Source organism: Gymnodraco acuticeps, unplaced genomic scaffold (assembly GCF_902827175.1).
Source record: "Gymnodraco acuticeps unplaced genomic scaffold, fGymAcu1.1, whole genome shotgun sequence".
Taxonomy (NCBI): Eukaryota; Metazoa; Chordata; class Actinopteri; order Perciformes; family Bathydraconidae; genus Gymnodraco; species Gymnodraco acuticeps.
The window spans coordinates 3158081-3178348 of NW_022991375.1; the positions used below are offsets into that span (position 1 = coordinate 3158081).

Genomic DNA, 20268 nt, shown 5'->3' on the forward strand with positions numbered 1-20268 from the left:
TTCTGACCTTGGGGACTTTATCTCTTGTGAGACAGGAAGGAAAAAGAGAGCAAGTGTGTGCAGAACTAATCGCAGTAATCTGCTGCTGTGTTTTTTGTTGTGTGTTTTTTTTTCATGTGTACGTGTGAAGGGGTGGTTGGGGTAATCGTTCTCTGTGGAAGCGTGTTCAAGCCTGTTCTACATGCTGCACAGCTAAGCCCGCTAAAACGGCACACTGATGCTCAGCACCACCCCAGAGGGCCTACAAACACACACACACACACACGTGCACACCCTTATACTTATTCTGTGCACATAGTACAAAAGATAGACACACAGAGACAAATACCAATCATGCACATACACTCTTGATCTGCTTCCCTGCTAAATAAATACAAAAGTGTGTTTTCTCTCTACAGTAAATACATATTGTGTGGTCCTCCTCCACAAAGACCATCTCAGTTCTCCTTTTTCTTTCCCCTCAGTCTCTCCCTCCCTCCCTCTCTCTCTCTCTCTTCGTTTTCTGTTTACTGCTATTCATCGAGATGGCTCCCTGTGGACTGCCGGGTGGTGCTGAGGAGTTAATGCATAAAGACGCCTTGTCTTAAAACGGTGCGACTCACAAGAAAAGGTTTTATAAAATACATGTTGTGAACCAGGTGTCTCTGGTGCTACTGGGTTTAAGTTGTTTAAGTGAAGATGGCTTCACAATGATACAAACACTATCTGTTTTTTATTCTACAGGAATGATTATCTTACTTTAACAGAATAATAAATACTATTATTTACTATAACTTACACTACAATTACTTTAAAATAATACAAACATTTATAATAGACTAATCAACTACTGAATACAAATTCAATATCTCACTTAAATGCATTCGGGGAAGAAATTGTGCAAATGAATCAAATGAAAATAATAAGTTGCTCCCCGACTTTCAATGTAGTCTATATGCTAACTACACTGCTGTAAAACAAATGACAGAACGTGTCCCGAGGTAAAACAATGTAGCAGGGCTGTTCCGGTGAAATAACCCAGCAGCCATAGGTACATGTGATGATTGTGAAAATGATATATGACAGATGAAATTGTTTGCAGCAGGAATGCTTACAGCAGCCTGAGGGAATCGTTTCTTTCAGAAACTCATTAGAGCATTTAACCTCAACCTTTGTTCCTCATACTAACAGATTTACAGGCAATGACACACACACACACACACACACACACACACACACACACACACACACACACACACACACACACACACACACACACACACACACACACACACACCACACACACACACACACACACACACACACACACACACACACACACACACACACACACACACACACACACACACACACACACACACACACACACACACACACACACACACACACACACACACACACACACACACACACACACACACACACACACACACACACACACACACACACACACACACACACACACACACACGGTTTGAACCCCTGTGCGGAATATCAAAGAGACATAGAAAGAGTCCAGGCTGTGTTGTGTTGCAACTTGTGTGGGACTAAAAAAAAAGTACCCTGAAATTAGAGGGCGGGGAGTTGCTTTGTTTGAAACATACCTTTGCTCAAACATAGGAAAAAAAAAAACTCCACAACTTCTTCATTTATCTGACAAAATGTCACATTTTCAACTAAACGGTGTTTAAATGTCATTTTCTTCTATCAATCTGGTTATCTTTTTTTGTAAATACAGCCACACGTGTGTATCGTTGCCCTTTCACAGATGTGTTCATGAAGCATTTGTGTTCACACGTGTGTCGACAAACTTACCGCTCTCCCTGCTCTCTGGCGCCCCTCTTTGGTCGTCCAGCCGCAGGTCACTCAGCAGATGCTCCAAGATCTTGAGGGGCGTCCCGGACACCACCACATACCTGCAAGACGAAGAGTCGCAACAATCTTCTTCACTAGAGCACCAAGAACGTCCACTTCCATTCCTCCACCCTCCCTTACTCTCCTCCTTCTTCTCCTCCACATCGTCGTCGATGAAGCGAAAATGGGGAACGTCAAAAGCACACATTTCTGAACAGCTACCATCTTCATCGTGATTGCTACACTCGTCATCATCGTCCTCCTCATCGTCATCCTCTATGTCCTCCTCTGCCTTGGCAAGCGTAGCTAGCTCCGTGGTCATCTTCATATCTAACAACCTCCGCAGGATCAGCCCTCATCTAAGCTCTTCATACCCAGGAAGGGTGCTCTCCTGTGGGGTAAACTGCATTGCCGTCAGCCTAAGAGCTCCAGAGATTAAAACGCTCTCTGTGACAGTTTCTACGGTAGCGCTCGGAGGGAACTGATTGCTACTGAAGATGCTGAGCACTGCACACACACAGACATACTCACTTAACCTGCCTGTCACTGACACTCCCTGCAATGTGCCTCAGGACTTGGCACACACTGGCTTAAAAACACACTAACACAGACACTGCACAAAATAAATTAACTTAGAAAAGGCACTTGCACAGACACACAGACAAATAACTCTAAACGCATACACGGATTCGTGGAAGGAAGTCAACCAGCCTTGGTGCCATCTTTGTTTGGCTTCCAGCTGAAAACAAAAAAGCCATTCTCTTCTACCAGCTCTGTGCCAGAAGCCAAAGCATACATTATCTTAGACAAACACACACAGTGTTGACAGCACTTCTGATATGTTGCATGTACGTGCATGAGTGTTTCGTTGCAACATCCCAGAGTGGACGAGGAGAAGTGTTATGATTATGTTTTTGTTGCTACTGTTGGTTGAGAGGGCTGTTATTATGTAGGAGGGACTGACCTCTTGTCACAGTCCTCCTCTCTGGACCCGCCCCCTGACGATGTGGGCGAAGGCCGGTCCGATGGCGACGTCACTGAGGAAGTCACTCTCCGCAACACCAACACGTCCCGTCCTCTCTCCTTCAGACACACCCTCCCCACTGCCTCCTGGGAGGGAAAAAGGTAGAGGGACATGTCACAAAGTGAGGCAAAGAATAAACTGTTTAAAAAGCGATTTAAGGGAGTGTAAACATTGGATGTTTGTTTTTTTAAACAATAGATACTTTCAGACTTAGTCTACAATTAAATACTCACTTTATGTCCTCTCTTTTTTTAGACTGAGCAGCTTTTTTGACCCTGTCAGCACTTTCTTTTATTACCCACTAAGGAAGAGAACCAAAATACCTATGTTTCCAGTAGAGGCCAAATGAAAAGTTTGATAATATTAAAAGGCCTATTCTAGCTGATTACAGATATTTATATATTAGTGCGTATGATGTCCGATAAGGTATGTTTGAGGTGAATAACACATTACATATTTGTCACTAGAAGATTGACAAATTAAATGTTGGTCTGTAAAATACTTCGCTCACTATGCTTTTTACTGATCAAGTGAAAAGAAATCTGAATGTGCCAAATGTTTTTTTCATAACACGTTAAGACAAATACCAGCCATATTGAATACACATTGATATTCTCATAGGCCTCAAATATCTAGTATCAATCAGGTTACCCAGACCATTTCGCCTAAGATTAAAATGTCTTGAATGCTTACATGAATAAAGCCTTTGCACTCGCACACGTCCACACATGCAGGTGCAGATTATGCTGGCACCATCACAGGGAAGTATTGCCTTTCCTGCCTTTAGAAGAAATGCTATTGTGTAATAAATAACAATGGGAATGTAGGCTGACACTTCAAATGATCATCACACACACACACACACACACACACACACACACACACACACACACACACACACACACACACACACACACACACACACACACACACACACACACACACACACACACACACACACACACACACACACACACACACACACACACACACACACACACACACACACACACACACACACACACACACACACACACACACACACACACACACACACACACACACACACACACACACACACACACACACACCATTGTTGTGTTTAGTCTTACAGTCTTATCCTTAACTAGCTTCTTCTTTTTTTTCATAGATGGAGCTTGTAAAAAGTCTTATGGTTTAAACAAAGTGCCAACAGTAGAGGTTGATAACTGTGACTTGGGCAGCATTGAGCCCGAACACTGAGCACTATGAATGCAGTCACTAAGACCTTGTAACTCGAGAAACAAGTCAATGGACAGGCCGACAAACACACTTACTCACGCACACACTCGCTATCTCTATGATCTTCTGATGAAAGACGTTGTCTGAACCCGACAGACAGCACGTGAGGTATGACTTGGGACAGACAAATATAATGTGTGTGTGTGTGTGTGTGCGTGCGTGCGTGTCCTGATGTGATACAGATGTTCAGTGGGGTGAGGTCACTGAATCTCCCTCAGGTGTTTTGGTGTGTAAGTGTCAAATTGTCTCATGAAACCTGTTAGGGAAATAATTGTCTTAGACTCCTAGATATGACGTGCATGACCAACCCTGACGTCTGTTATCTCCTTTAAGGAGATAGGCTGCTTCAGCCATAATGTTGTTGTTCCCATTCTGTGACCGGGCAACACTAGGTCACAGATGGTCTGTTGTTGTGGGTGCACTGGGACACTTCCTTCTTTGTTGTTTGTAGACTCCAAGGTATGAAATCTTCGAGGCCATAAGTGACTGACGCAAGTGACTCAGTGTTCCCAACTGTGCCCAACTGTCTAAGCTATCTTATCAAAATATGTTGATTACTCTCTGTGACACCAGTTAAATGGGCTAACAAGAGAGGCGCTCCAGAATTGAGGTGGCAACCCACCCGTGCAGTCTCACCGTGGCTGCTGTGACTTGTGATGTGAATTCTCCGGCCGAAACTCCAAATAAATCATCAGTGTTTGACATCGAAGCTCCTGCTCTACAGTGTCTCTTTCCTGAGTCGGTGACTCCCACTGCATTGCTGCTACACAGAAGTTTCCCTTACAAAACCTTCCTCCGTACAAAATGATTTAAACATATTTTTATATTACAATGCAGCCAAAAGCTTCGACTCCTTTTCAGACTGACTTCTAATGTGTGTTAATGCTGTGTCCCTGTGATAAATGTTGCTTTATTGCCCGATTTTGACTTTCTATCTTATTTCTTACATCTGTAAAGCGTCTTTGAGCACCTGATAAAGCGCTTGAAAAATAAAATGTATTATTTGTATTAAACATTTTCATCAAAATGTCATTGTAACACCTTATAATGACTAATTGTATGGTTGTTTTGAAAGTTCCGGTTAGAAAGAAATCGCCCACTACTGCAGAGGCTTTGGTCTGATCGGCAGAACCCTCTATCTTGGCACTCAGAGGAAAAGAAAACGGAGGTGTTCAACACGGCACGTCTTGTTCAGGACTCCATAAGAACATTTTCTAAATGGTCATTATGAATATGACAAGTACAAATAGGCTTATTGCGTTAAATAGGCAAATATCCTTGACTGTATTATACATGTCAGGGGTTTCAGTGTACAAATAGCTTCCCGGTCTTCAAAGAGAACCCAACTGTTGTGGAATGATGTGCTTTCAAAAGATCTGAGATTTCCCAATGCTGAAATTAATGTCTTCAAGGTTAAGCAACACAGAGATGCATTGAGCTGGTAAATAAGGCAGTGACAGCTGATGTGAAGAGATCTGACGCTGCATGCCATTATTACGATTTGGGCCAGCACCCAGACCGCACCCAGCACCCTGGATAAACTCAAGATAACAAGAGTTTTGAGGCCTACCATTCGAACACATCATCCAGGGGTTCAAACAGGAACCGGGATGTTTTTCACAGGTCTCCATCTTTATTTGTATTAACCTTTCCTTTCTCTCTTTCTACACACCAACAATCCGATGAACAAAAAGTTTGGAGAGATTATGGAACTAATTCAAGTACAGCTATTACAAGAACAAAAAGGGAAAGAGAATGTTGTTTTGGTGTTCCTGATACAGTAGAAAACTGTTGATCTCTCCGATAACACTCGCACTCTTTGCAAAGATGCCAAGAATAACAGCTCCGAGCCAAGAATGGAGGACGGCAGCGTTTTATCACACAAACCCGCGCTCCAAAAGGGTTCCAGAGAATTCTCCAAAACAAAAAAACTTTCAACACTGCCACCATTAAAGTGTAACTATACACACACACACACACACACACACACACACACACACACACACACACACACACACACACACACACACACACACACACACACACACACACACACACACACACACACACACACACACACACACGTAAAGACTTGAGTGCAAACAGCAGCTCCCAAGAAGAAACATGAATTTAGCCTGAGAAAGAATGCAAGAAATGAAAGGGAAAATATACAAAGAAGGCACTTGAAGGCCGCAGAGGAGGAGGTTAGAAAGTTATGCAACACAGAAAGGGAGATGGATGACAAGAAAAGCAAGCAAGATGTAAGGCGAGAGACCGGGACTGCAAAGTGAGAGACGCAGGGGAGTGTGGCTTAAAGTGAGAACAAAAAGAAGGAGTGTGAAAAAGAGGGAAAGATATTGTTGTATCCAAAAGGGCCAGCATACGTCAGCTGTAGGGTACATCATCAACTTAAAAAGAGAATATTGCATTGATTGATTTGATTATTTTGCCTCTGTCGACAATGCCAATATGTCAGAATCATGCTCAAATTGGCTATTTCTGTTATGTAATATACCCACCTGACAAAATATGTAAATGATGTGACTGAAAAAATACATCCATTTGATTAGAGCACTCATTCAAGTATTTTGTCATGCAAATGTATCTAAATGTGCGTTTTTAAACATCTCAAATAAGTAGATTTCCTGCTTCTCTCTTTTTTTTTTACATTATAATAATATGGATGTGTTTGTGTTCTGCATTAACCAAACAAGACAACTAGGTTTTAACATCAGCCAAATGACTAATCTACAAAATAGTCAGCATATTTATGATGAATTTACAATGCTAAAAAATAAATTGCAGCCCTGCCTCAAGCAACAGTTATGTAAAACATTTACAAACTGCTTTGGTAAAGTTAGCTTTTTGTGGCCGTCACTTGTTTTCAGCCAACAGGTGTGTCTGTCCCTTTCCTTCCTTTTCTTCTCATCCCTTCCTACAATTCAACCATCTGCACTTCCACCTCGTCGACACCCTTTCCTCCTCACGTTCGCCTCTACATTTCTGAAAACACTTTTTCTCTCTCCTCTCCTCTCTTTTCCTCCCCTAGGCCAAGACTCTCTGCCTTTGAATGGTCAGACTTTCTGCTCTAGAGGCTCGAGATTTAAGAAAATTAAATGGAGACCAGGGGAAATGCACTTACTGTGCCCCTCATGAGGTCACAGACCTAGTGCACTGCACAGACACAATATGACGTACAGAGGAAAGGTGGTCCTACCGGAAAGACTAAAGGAAGCCCTCTCTGTTCCCTTTGTGTTTCTGCATGTGTGTGTGTGCTGTGTGTGCTGATAGAAACTATGCCATATCTGTGTTGTGATAGCTCCAGGCCTGATTCCTGGAAATAATGGATAAGAATATGAAACACAATGCGTTTCAGTCAGCAGCTCTCATTCGTGCAACTCTCAGACAGAAACTGTAACACAAGTTACCAAAAGCCTGCCTGTGTGCGACATGCACACTGTGACCTTGTATAATACTGAGTCTGGTTGGCTTCTGGTTAACTCCCATGGCTGATCCAATGAGAATGAATGATAGTGCACTCAATAAACTGCTACAGGAGTTCAAATCACTATGGAGACCCACAGAGGTTTGTCAGAGCTTGTTTGTCATTTGGAAATAAAATGTAAAAATCACCATGACAACACAGTAAAAGTAGAGTGGTCTTTTTGGTGAATAGATATTTAGGGTTGGTTTTTGTTTCTGTCATATTTTGCGGCCTGAGCTGCACGACTCGCTGATATTAAACACATCTTACATTTTGGTGCATAACTTAAAAGGATCATTCATTTGTTCACTTTTAGAAATGATTACAGCTCAACATGTGTGTCCAAACTTAGGAAACACCAAGAGCCTAATTGATTGATCTAGAAAATAATTGCCAGCTTAAACACATTTTCTCTTTTGCTTCATTCAGAAGCACTACTTTGATAACAAAGAAATATATATGTTTCTACTTTTGTATACAAGAAATTAAAGTGAAAAAATATCCTCTTCGGAAAAATCCCCAAGGCTGGGCTTAGGTCAAACCCACCAAGCTGATGAGATATGTGGCAGATTTCACAAACACATATTAAGATGTAGGGTGAAAATCAGACTGCATTTAGCTTCGCCTCCTGCCCTCAGGTGCACCGTAGAGCTGGATTATACAGTACAGCGCTTCTCTAACACCCCACTCATTAAATGCACACACTGACTCAGCCTGCCAGCACCAGCAGTGCATGAACACACACACACAGACACACACACATATAAGCTCCCACACATGAGTATAAGCTGTAGCCAGAAAACTCACACGCACAAGTGAACATACAGTAGACATACACAGTACTTTGCAGACTGTAAAAGGGCATGAGATCACATTGCACTAAGCCCTTATTAACACCCACATTAGGTGAACTAGAGAGCAGCTGGTTATTTAATCTGAACTGATAGGAATGAAGCAAAGCGCTACGTGTCCATATAGGCAATGATAGCTTCAGTTTGCATGTGTGTGGGTGAATTTAGTGCACAGATGTGTCCTCGGATGATGTAATAAAGTGAGGAGGCATGTTGTGAACTAAAAAAGAAATGTAGTGCAATAACCCACCACAGCATTTACATTTTTATAAAGAAATGTAAAAACAGCAATTAATACAAATAAATGAGTTTAGGTTACATATGATAAACTGTATGTGAATGTTGATTATATTTGTGTTGCTACCTTGGATAATGTTTAGCTGTATGCTTCCGTTTTAGCTTATTTTATGTTGACATTATGAATGGGAGAGATGTACCTACTTTCTCTTATTTTTAGCTCATCTGTTTTGTGGATATTGTGGTAAAGAATGTTATGTTTGAATGTGGTTTATTTTGTCTTTCCAAGAAAGAGCAGTTGTTACTGTGGTAATAACTAATGGTGACCCTAAATAATGTAAATTAGAGTAAATGTGGACATGTGTGTTTCATCCTTTAGACTAACAGCAAACCAGGATGGTCCTCCTGATGCGGATTTTCTCGCATTACTCCTGACCATTCATGAGTAACTAAGACCTTAAGTGCGTGTTTTAAAAGTGACTACAATAATTGCCACATTCACCACATCATGACGTACATTACTCTGTACTCATGATAACCATATAGCCGCAACTCGCTTTGCAGATTACATGGTGAGAAACCAATGACTTTGCGGAACAAACTCAGACCTGGGAATACTGTATGATATAAATGCAATGTAGGTATAAGTGATTGCCCACCGCTTTAAGGTAAAAACTGCTCACCAGATGAAAATCTAAAATCAATGATTGTAGGTCAACCTTTGGAGGGACTATGAATCAGCATACCATTACAACATATTGAGGCTGTCCCACCACATCACCTCTAACCCCAACCATGTCCTGAACAGCGGATATGAATTGTAACCATCAAACCGGAGACACAGTGTCCCGCAATTTAAAAAGGTAAAGCTGAAGCATTCTTTTGTGCACCACTCAAATGAAATACAGAGCTAAAACCCAGATCTAATGTACGTTAGAGGGTCTTGTGCAGGTTTCTCTTCAGTGACCCTGATGTTTTGTCAAATTTTCCCTTGTATCTCGTCTTAAATATCTGTCCTTGTTGATGTTGCAAATGGAGCTGCTCTGGTGCAAAAAAAATGTCAGACTCTCTGACTATACATTATTGTCGTATCTTAATTCAAAACATTAGAGCCATCATCACACTCACCGCCTGGTTCCTGTCTGGCAGCCGGTAGTTGTGGTTCTGCAGCAGCCGACAGCCGTCCTTGGCCAGCCGCTGAACGGCCTCCAGCCCCAGCCGGCTGGTCAGATCCTCGCGGCCGCACACCGTCCCCATTCCTCCACCCTTTCCTCCACCAACGCCGCCGCTGCCCCCGCCATCCCGCAGCGCACACACTCCGCCCAGCTGCAACACAGGTGGTAAAAAAACATATCTCAACCCGCAGTCCCAGGACATGCTGGAGACAGTCAACAAAAGTTTGTTTGATGGAGTTCAAGAAGGTTCAGTGGTTTTGTCCAAGCAGTTTGGGTGTAATCCAGAAACATGCAATGACAAGTTCTCAGCTGGCCCTTTATGTCCATGTGCGGAGAATGAGATGAAATGGTAATCCTGGGTCTCTCTAATTCTTCCTCGTTGCTTTTTCTTTCTATCAAATACAGTCGGTAATTCCCTTTATCTGTTGAAATTCTCTCTTTGTCTGAGTCTGACTGCTCTGTGTCAGACGATCTGCTGGAGAGAGAGTGGTAGTCTGTGATTAGTAGTAAGTGGGCGGGTGTGTGCGTCTGTGTGGGAAGAGTGTGTGCTGGTGGGGGTGAGTGTGTGTGTGCGTGTGCGTGTGCGTGTGCGTGTGTGTGTGTGGGTGTGTGTGTGTGTGTGTGTGTGTGTGTGTGTGTGTGTGTGTGTGTGTGTGTGTGTGTGTGTGTGTGTGTGGTGTCTATAGTTTGTACTTAAGGTAAAATAGAAAGTGTGTAAATGTGAATATCTAAGAGTGATATAGAAGAAACAGTATTAGATTTAATAAAAAAGCTGAATAAACCAATGGCTTTGTCCTCAGATAGACCTGATGACAGGAGAAATTACTATGTGCTTGTACATTTGTGTTTGTATGCTCCCTAAGGTGCTGCTAAAATGATGGTTATCACTGGTCTGGTCTGTTTATTTTCCTTGGAAAAGGAAAAGAGAGGTATTTCATTTGGCGCCGAGCTGGTTAACCCTTCCTGTGAGCTAAACTATCCCACAGTGCCATGCTTTAGCAGAGGGTGAAACACCCACACCCATACACACACACACACAAACACAAAACATGATAGCATATTCCCACACTTCATTTTGTTTACTAGGAAAACTCTCCCCGGTGACAACTCTTATTTGCTGAAAAAAGCCACGTACACAAACACAGATATTATATCAGAGCCACAGTCCCCCGTCTCCTGCTTCCTGTTAACCTGCTGTCAACTTCCTGTCCTAGACACAGAACTCACCAAGATAAACCTGTCTCTGTCTGTGTGTGTGTTTGTGCTGTCCGGCTGTCTCCGTCCATCTCCTTTTCTCTCCCATTGTGACCTTCATTTTTCTTTGGTCTCTTGTGTTTAAGATCTATGACAATCTATAACGTTGTCGCACTAGTATGTGGTTTATATGTGGTTAACACAAGACAATTATGTCAAATAAACAAAAATAAATACTCCTGTTACCATTACAATCTGCAGAGCTCTCTAACTCCCTCACAGCAGGATGAATCTTATGGCTACTAAGCTCAAACGGTTTGAGAAAAATATCTTATTGTGATTATTTGACTGATATTCCAAGTGTGATACTGGAGGAAATTATCATTTTGGCTTCACTTATATTGACAAATATATAAATGGTCGGATTTTTTGTGAGGATCCGTTTCTTTTAGGTCCGTAAAATACGATAAGTCGGCCCGGTCATATCCGCTCTATACTTTGCCTGTAACAAATATAGCTTGATGACCACTGGGGTCAAAGCAATACAACAAATCTAAGTTTATCTTTAAATAAAACATTGTGCAAGACTTCTAACCTTTAATAACATTAAATATATTTAAATGAGGGGATAATTACTCTTTAATCATAAACATATGCAACCTTTTACAGAGGGGTTGCAAAAAGCCATTTCTTTGTGTTAAGGGGTCATAAGCCAAACACTTATGAGCCATTGATTAGACTCACAGTAGTATTCAGTGTCTCCTATGTTACAGGGTGTTAGAGCATACATGTATTACATTACTTAACAACAGCCCCTAAGGGTCGTTTTAATTTTGAAGCAGTTAATAGTCGCGTGTAAAGGTCACAGTGAGTGCTCTGCATATATTGAATTTCATTGTTAAACTTTGTTGTGAAACATCCCGTGTTAATTGGTTACAGGCGATGTTGTCACGACTTAATTAACTGGTGGGAAAACATCCTCACCATGGCATGCATGCATATATAGTACTGTGTATGTATTTGTGTTTTAAAAAGATTCCTTTTTTCCCTGCTCTCACCCTTTCTCCTCATCTCTGGTGTTATCTGATGATGAATAATTGATGTAGAAAAAGAGGTTTCCACTGTAAAGAGATGGCACCAGAAAGCAAACATGCCTTCCTCTGCACTCTGTTGTGACCCCATTTCTACCTTCAGCCACTTCATGGAGGCACACACACAACAAACAGCTTTTTAAATGAGAGAAGGCTAGCCAATAAAGATTACTACTTACAATGGACGTCCCAAGCGGGGCTGTATTGGTAATATAGTGTCAGTATTTGATAGTATTTTTCATATTGCGCCTGGTCATTTCCGAATCTTTTTTTAATGGCAAGCCAATTTCTGTGACGACAGCTGTCAAAAAGCTTTACTGTGCCCTTTTATTCACACTGAATCCTCTCCCAAGAGAACAGTACTTCATAGGCAGGCAAAGTTTAAGGCAGCATGCACAAATAAATAGCATGCAGTTTAATCAAATAAAGATATTCACAATGACATCATGTCTTTGCCACCACACAGGTTGAACCTATAGGTGCTTTGCATGCGCTACAGCAACATTTTATAGGTGAACCAAACCTCTTCTCGCTGTGCCAGGAGTGGTTGTCTTTCTGGCTAAACGGTTTTAAACATTATTATCTCCACTGATATAAAATCCAACTTTAAATGTTATGTAATACTTCAAATTGTAGTGAACTCTTGATTTTTTTTCTATACCAAACTGGATTGGCTTTACGAACTCTTTTGTAAGCCTACTTTAAGATGATTGTGCACTGACCAGATAACTGAGGGAAAATATAAATATTGGATTGAAAATTAATTTAAGGATTAGGATTGGGGGCAATGACAGGGACATTGTCTAGTATAAGTAGGAGTGTGTGTGTGTGTGTGTGTGTGTGTGTGTGTGTGTGTGTGTGTGTGTGTGTGTGTGTGTGTGTGTGTGTGTGTGTGTGTGTGTGTGTGTGTGTATGTATGTGTGTGTGTGTGTGTGTGCGTGCGTTACCGGGCTGCTCTCCTCGCTGGGTGTGCGAGGCTCATGTTGGCTCGTCTCTGTCGTCTCAGAGTCCTGCTCTGATACTGCAACCCACCCAAAGCAGAATCAAGTCATTTATGACAGATCTTCACACACTCATTATGTAACATTGTGTGAGTCATCCATGTCCTCATGATGCAGAAAGGAAAACACATTGAGGCTATGTTTGTGTGGTTTATGTTTACATTTTCTGATTAGTTTCTTTAATTGTTCCATCTGTTATTGATTATTCATTATTAAACATGGATATGCATAGAAAACATTCACAAATAATATACGATTTAGGCTAGATTTCGCTATTAGCTGATTCCTACTTAATATTACATTCTTTATAACAATTATAAAGACAGATCAAATCAAGGATTAAGTCATTTCAATAAAAAATCTTGATCAAGCTCATATTAATGCTGACAAGACGACTGGTTGCTCATTATATATTTATCTATCTAAGATGTATGTATACTTACAAGCTTTACGAGTCTTTCGGGCAAGAGCAGCTGCCAGCTCACATTGTACCTGTTGAAGAAACGGTGTCAAGACAATACGCAAAAATAAAAATATATAAATGATTGATGAAAACATTGGTAATGAGGCAGCAATAGGATACTGTATTTATTGATTTTCAGTCGCACTGACCGTAGAAGTGAGCCTCTCAAGAGCTTTCATCTGGAGAATCTCACTGCAGATGTCCCTGTTGCCTTCAGAGTCCTCCTCTGACCTTGGATATACACAAACACACACAGCTTTACTTATAACTGACATGTGCAATATTGTGATCAAATGCTCTCCAGAGAAATGGTATTCCTGCAGGGTTTTGATCTACGCTGCCCCCTGGTAAACCTAGAGAAGAACTACAGCCTGCAGACACATCTACTGGATGTTCCCGCCTGTGGACGGTAACACAATAAACACTAGTATATTTGAGTGAGAATATTTTCTGTGTGTTAATATTTTCTTTTGGCGAGTGGTATCTGTTCTATTTTTCCTCCCATCTGTCTTTCTATTTCTTTACTGCTCACATGTGTCTGTATGCAGCATCTCTCTCTGCACCCCCCTTCCGTCTTTAATGTGCTTTCATTTAAAATAGCTTGCAGGCACAGCCTCCTATTGATGTTAGAGAGGCTGAGTGTGTGTGTGTGTGTGTGTGTGTGTGTGTGTGTGTGTGTGTGTGTGTGTGTGTGTGTGTGTGTGTGTGTGTGTGTGTGTGTGTGTGTGTGTGTGTGCATGCATTCAGAATATATATGGACGTGTAACTTGTTTTGAGGATATTTTTTCAAGCCCGAGTGCATCTGTAATTACATTTGTGTAGGAGTTACATTTGTGTGTGTTTGTGTGTGTGCGGTATAAACCGGTGGTTGTTTTGGGGTAAACTGTGTGTTATTCCCACAGCAATAATACATGGTTGTAGAGTTTGTCTTCGATAGCGTCAGACTGCACCCGAGGGCCCCTCCCCTAATATGTTCTCTTACAAAACCACTGTTTGGATTGGTCTCCCACACACTGCCTCACCCCCGCACTACACACACAAAGACTGATTTGCATACAATTTGGATTTTAGCAACAGATCCCAGTGGTACGAGTAATACTTGTGAAGGGAAGAAGATGAAGCACTGTGTCACTGTGTGTTGTAATCTGATAAGGGCACGATAGAGGCAAAGCGGGGGAGATGGTGATAACATGTAGCGCACAGCCTGACACTTCAGCTATCGGCTCTGACACAGACAGAGAGAGACGAGCCAGGTAGACCAACAGATGCCTTAAAGGAGTGTGGAATTATCATATTTTTACTGTCATAATAAAAGCTGCTTGTGCTTTCCTTTCAGTATCTGTGTTCGGAATAAATCCACTCTTTAAAATAAGATTACTGATGATTAAAAATCTCACAGAGCTGGATGAACAAAGGCAAATGATCAAGTTGTCAATGCGATTAAATATGGAGGATTTTAATCTTTTGTGAGGATCATGAGATGTATCTATTCTGAGTCACCATGCTAAATGTATTCTCATCATGGAGGGTCATTAGGGTTTTTAGCAGCCGTTCATTTGGCAAGTTGGTGACTCACCATGAGGCTGAATGTATCTGTGCTGGAGGACAGGCACAGTGGGAGCTGTGTCACCAATCATTAAGCAGCACAGAACAGTTTTCAAACAGTATTGATAGAGGATTAACATGATCGCTGCTTGCAATGTCTCCCTTTTTATTCAAAGTCAAAGTTGGAGTCATGTTGATATACAAAATTAAAAGCGTGCAAATTGTTATTGTGAACAATGTGTCAACGTACTTTAATCTGATGCAATCTAACAGAGATAAAAGCCTGTGCCATAATGCAGATTGTGGTTGATGTTATCTCTGTCGAAACCCATGACTGTGTGGCTCTGTTTCTTCAGCCCTCTGCAGAATCTGTTTGGCTTGTTGCCCTCTTTGGACCAAAGCGCCATGCAAAGCAAGCAAGTGTGTTTTCTCATCCTAAGCTAAGGTATCATATTTAAGCTTGTGGCAATTCTCCACTTCCTACTCAATGATATGCAGAAATACCTTGATTTTTTTAAATGCATAAAACTGGAAAACTAAAATGAAAATGCGCATAGATAAAATGCTGTATTTTATATACATTGAGGAGGCATTAATGAAGGGACAAAGATAGAAGATAATGTGAACATAAAGCCTTAAAATGTTTTTGGTGCAAGTCTATTGTATAGCATTACATTACTGTGCCCCTCCCCTCTGTTTTGTGTCTATACAGAAGTTCTGTGCAACTGATACTGTACTAAAGTACCCTTTTTCACTGTGCTAGATGCAGTGATTTTCATTCATTTGAGTCCATCAGTTCACGCTTTGACAATCAAAACGACATGGACTAAACTTTAAAATGAACAAATGTGAGCAGGACATATTTTCATAGTTAAACTTTAATCACCTCTCCTTATAAAGCTCTTTTAAAAAGCACTATATATGCAAGTTCAGACCTTAAGTGTTATTTGAGCCACAGAGGAAGACAGAGATGAGACAGTGAGAGAGGTTCTTGCCAATAAAGCTCATTAAATAGAAACAGAATTGAATGCAGATGGGGACATAATGAGAGAGGAGGGACCTGTTATTTTGTAGAGTAAATAAGACTGTCATTAATATAACAGTACCTTTTTAAGAATAAGACGACTGAAACCATGAGATTCTTGTTTCCTTTCCCACAAAACAGCAATTATTTGTAGAAAGCCTCACGGTGTACAATGAACTAATCATATTTAATGACCACATTGTGCCTGGTAGCAGTTTGTTCAGACACCGCGATCCAATTGGAAACGCTGGAAGTGTTGAGACAAAGAGAAACATCTTCTACACATGATGCAGAGGAGATAACACATTTAATTAGTAGCATATTTTTCTCAGGCTTCACCAAGGAAATAAAATCACTAGCAGGAGGCCAAACAGTCAGCTGATGGTACTCCATATTCAGGCAACAAGTTATCAGTATCAATGTAATGATTGCCTCATTAGATTAAACTTCAGCAAGAGATAGGTTGCCATAATTCATGAGGAGCGCTAGCATCAGTTACACACGGCTGCATTTCAAATCTTGCTGCAGCAGCTCAAAAAGTGCAATTCTCTAATTTGGTAAAAATACGCATGCTAGTTTTGCTGTAGATAAACTTACGATAAAAAACAGTTCCAATCTGACATTAGTGGTTTTTGGATAAAGACTTTTTTTTAGATAAGAAGCACTCAAACTAGAACGGATACACAATATCTGACGTACAATTATTGCTTTAGAGATTATATACTTTTGGCGTTTTCCTCTGGCAGCTACAACCATTCTCCTTGACACCAACAACAGAGCGGTAGACAGAGAGGAAGGGAGGGTGTGAGACGAGAGGATGCCTGCAGAGAACTGTCGCGCCAGTCAAAGAGAGGCTCCGACAGCAGTGGGGTCAAAGTGACAGACAGAGGGAACGTGTTGAATGCATAATCTCATCTGTGTCTAATACGCCCAAAAATTTAACCGCAGTTTTTTTAGATGTTTTTAGAAGAAACTCACAAAATATGTGGATAATATGAATATGATTAAGAATACATTTAAAACACGACATGATAAAAACATGCAGTCATGTCTTTAAACTTTTTGCAGGCAAATCAGAGAGGATTCCAGGTGAAACCAGCCAGGGAGAAAAAACAACTAAAATATTATTGGTTAAATTAGTGAAAAACGGGGTAGAAACCTGTTAATAAGCACTAATTTCTCTGTACACTACCAACCTGTGGAAACCATGTGTCGTGGAGTGACCCTAAGTATGCACGTCATCTATCATGATGTATGGAAAGTAACACAGAGGTACATAAAGTATGTTACATGACAATTATATCAGTAAGTATGACATTCAATTCCCCTCGCCGTCGTGCTCTCTCCCTGGTGTCTGCAAATACTCCCTTTGAAGTTGACACACAGATGAATGTGTTGACGTGTGCTCTTGTTCCCTCGCTCTCAATATATACTCCATTTTGTTTACATTCCCCGTCTCACCCTCTTTCTTTCTCTGAGTGACAGATTGAGTTCAGTGGTATCCTCAGCAGGAATCCCACATACAGGAGCAGGAAAGCCGGGATCTCTGGCTGACACCACTCTGCGCGCGTGCGTGTTCATCATGTTTCAGTTTTTTGTGCATTAGTGTATTTTTTCTATAGATGTTAAGGTGTGTGTGTGTGTCTGTCCCTCACATAAACAGACTGAGGATTTAAAACCTAGAGATTAGGGCTCTAGCTAGGATTTGGGAAAGATCTTTGGAGAGGGTGTGTGTGTGAGTTTATAATGTACTGCAAAACTTGTGCCCGTGCACGTTTCCACCAAATCAAACAAACTGACTTGTCATCAGACAGACAAATGACCTTAATCATACTGTAAATCTAAGCGGGAACACTGTCACTTCGACTTTGATATTCAACCAGAGCGCCGAGCTTCCATTTCAGGTCAACGGAGATCATCCAGTAAATTACTACTGAGTCACATTTAAAGTTTTACCAACTATCCTCAACAATTTAACACGTTCGCTCTAATGACAAAAACCTAACAACATGCCATTATGAAAGATAAATATGACCTATATTATCAGTCCATAGGATTATCCATTAAAGCTGCGATTTCTTTATTTTATTCGAACAACCAGAAAAAAACTTAGGAAAATGCTCAATAAATGATGTAATGATGTTTCTGAATACCAAATATAGTGTCTAATGGGGCGACAGGCTTTGATTTTTAGTGGAGAGGAGGGTGTTCAAAAACTGCAGTGTTGTTCTCTGTCTTAGCACAAAACAGAAGAAACTACATACAATTTGTAAACAGGCTGCATAAAAGTAATAGAAGCCATGCAAACATTTCCGACTAATCCCTGCGCATGTTCGGCTAAGTGTAGCGAGGAGAGGCATGTATCGGCTCTGTCCCCAAAGACACATTTACTTTCTTTAAAAGAACAATCAAATGTTACCTTTTAGCAAGTGAAGCAAACCGTGTCAAGTTGAGATAAAAGTGTTTATTCAAACTAGATAAAAAAAAAGAAAAGGGAACCCCCTACTGCCCATCCATCGCAGCGTTACTTGCAATAAGATTTTAATGGACACTTACGGGCTGTTGGCCCCGCCTCCAGAGCGAAACTGGACGTACGGGGCGAGTTGTAGGAGGAGCCTAACCGCCTCGGACCACTCCCCTTCATTGCGGCGAAAGTCACAGGAGGCGGAGTCACACTCCTCAAAGCTGAACTGGTAGTAAGAGTTTGAGTCTGAAAACACCACCCGCTGGTCCACTGGAGAAGGAAAGGACACAGAAAAAAGGGATTTTATTAAAGTTTTCTTATTTTCCCTTTTTCACAGTAATAGTGTGCCAAAATGTAACAAACTCTGTCTATTTGTACAATAATAGCTATAATTGAACCTAATGAAGGTATACAGTATATGATTACAGTGTAATCAAAGGGTTAGGCGCTGCTTTGTTCAGGAGCCCATGAGCTGGCAATCACTGCTATAGAAAGGAAGGCGAATGATGCACAGTTGTGTTATTTGGAAGAATGTTCACAGATGTATAGAGTTAATCAAGAACTAAGTATATATAATTTACGTTAAAATCAAATGGCTTGTAAGGTCAGCATTAACAGGACGGAACATTGTTCTTTGAAATATAGAAATGGGCATGCTGATTACAGCCGTTAAAACAGGGTCAAATGTGTTTCAATGTGAGTCAAAACATAAAGATTGGAGACAGAACAAGCATTGCTTCGTACATTATTAAATGTATATCGATGCACTAAATTCAGAGCCTCAATCATTGTTGACAGTTTATAGCAGTATAGTTTTTATGGAATAAAAACCTAAATAAACTCTTCAGATACGCTGGATTACCCAGACAGATGAACTAAGTACTAATGTTCCAAAGCAAGTAGCCTCAAGATGATTAGGTTTGCTCATTCTTAAAAAACAAATGCATTGCTTTTCAATATTATACCTTCTCTACGATGATGTGTTATGCATATCATACTAAGTGTAGATTCATCATAACACAGGGTTTTTACTTATTCTTTATTATCACAAATAATGATAGATTCAGCTTCTCAGAGGGTTGAGTGTGAAGTATAATGTTAGTTGTCTTTGGTACATATGAAATGGGATGTGTGGGTAGTTCAGAAGGATTTAAATAAACATAAGTAAAGAGATATTACCTTGTAAGAAGTGAAACAGGTGAAGGAAGAAGCTAATTCATCTCTATTCTGTTAGTAATTAACTGGTGAACTAGCTCATCTTTTGGCTTTTTAGCACAGGTCTCACTGGAAGGTGACTATAAATCTTGATGCACACTCAACCTTCAGGCATGGTGGTGTGTGGTTGTGTGTGTGTATTTACCAGACAGCAGGACTCCCAGCTCCAGCAGCACCTGCCAGACACGCACAGCAGTAGTCCGACAGCGCACATACACACACTGCTCACACAGCCACTGCACCAGCTCCACACCCACGTAGCTACGCCTGTAAAAATACATACACAAGTGCAACCACACAGGGTTACGATACACATGCACACTCTCCTTACCTCTGCACAAGGCTTTTTTTATTTAATCAATATT

The 20268-nt window shown here is 41.0% G+C and overlaps 1 protein-coding gene across 1 annotated transcript in view; it reads right to left on the reverse strand.

The window, feature by feature from the left end:
• The window catches only part of rapgef5a (Rap guanine nucleotide exchange factor (GEF) 5a), a 51851-nt gene that overhangs the window by 15321 nt on the left and 16262 nt on the right, over window positions 1-20268 (reverse strand). The window contains exons 4-11 of the mRNA XM_034240838.1: window positions 20049-20170; window positions 18781-18958; window positions 13805-13886; window positions 13636-13684; window positions 13139-13212; window positions 9860-10057; window positions 2819-2964; window positions 1816-1916 (exon numbers count right to left, since the gene is read on the reverse strand). Of these exons, the coding sequence (XP_034096729.1) occupies window positions 1816-1916; window positions 2819-2964; window positions 9860-10057; window positions 13139-13212; window positions 13636-13684; window positions 13805-13886; window positions 18781-18958; window positions 20049-20170 (950 nt within the window). The remainder of the gene's footprint in view (window positions 1-1815; window positions 1917-2818; window positions 2965-9859; window positions 10058-13138; window positions 13213-13635; window positions 13685-13804; window positions 13887-18780; window positions 18959-20048; window positions 20171-20268) is intronic.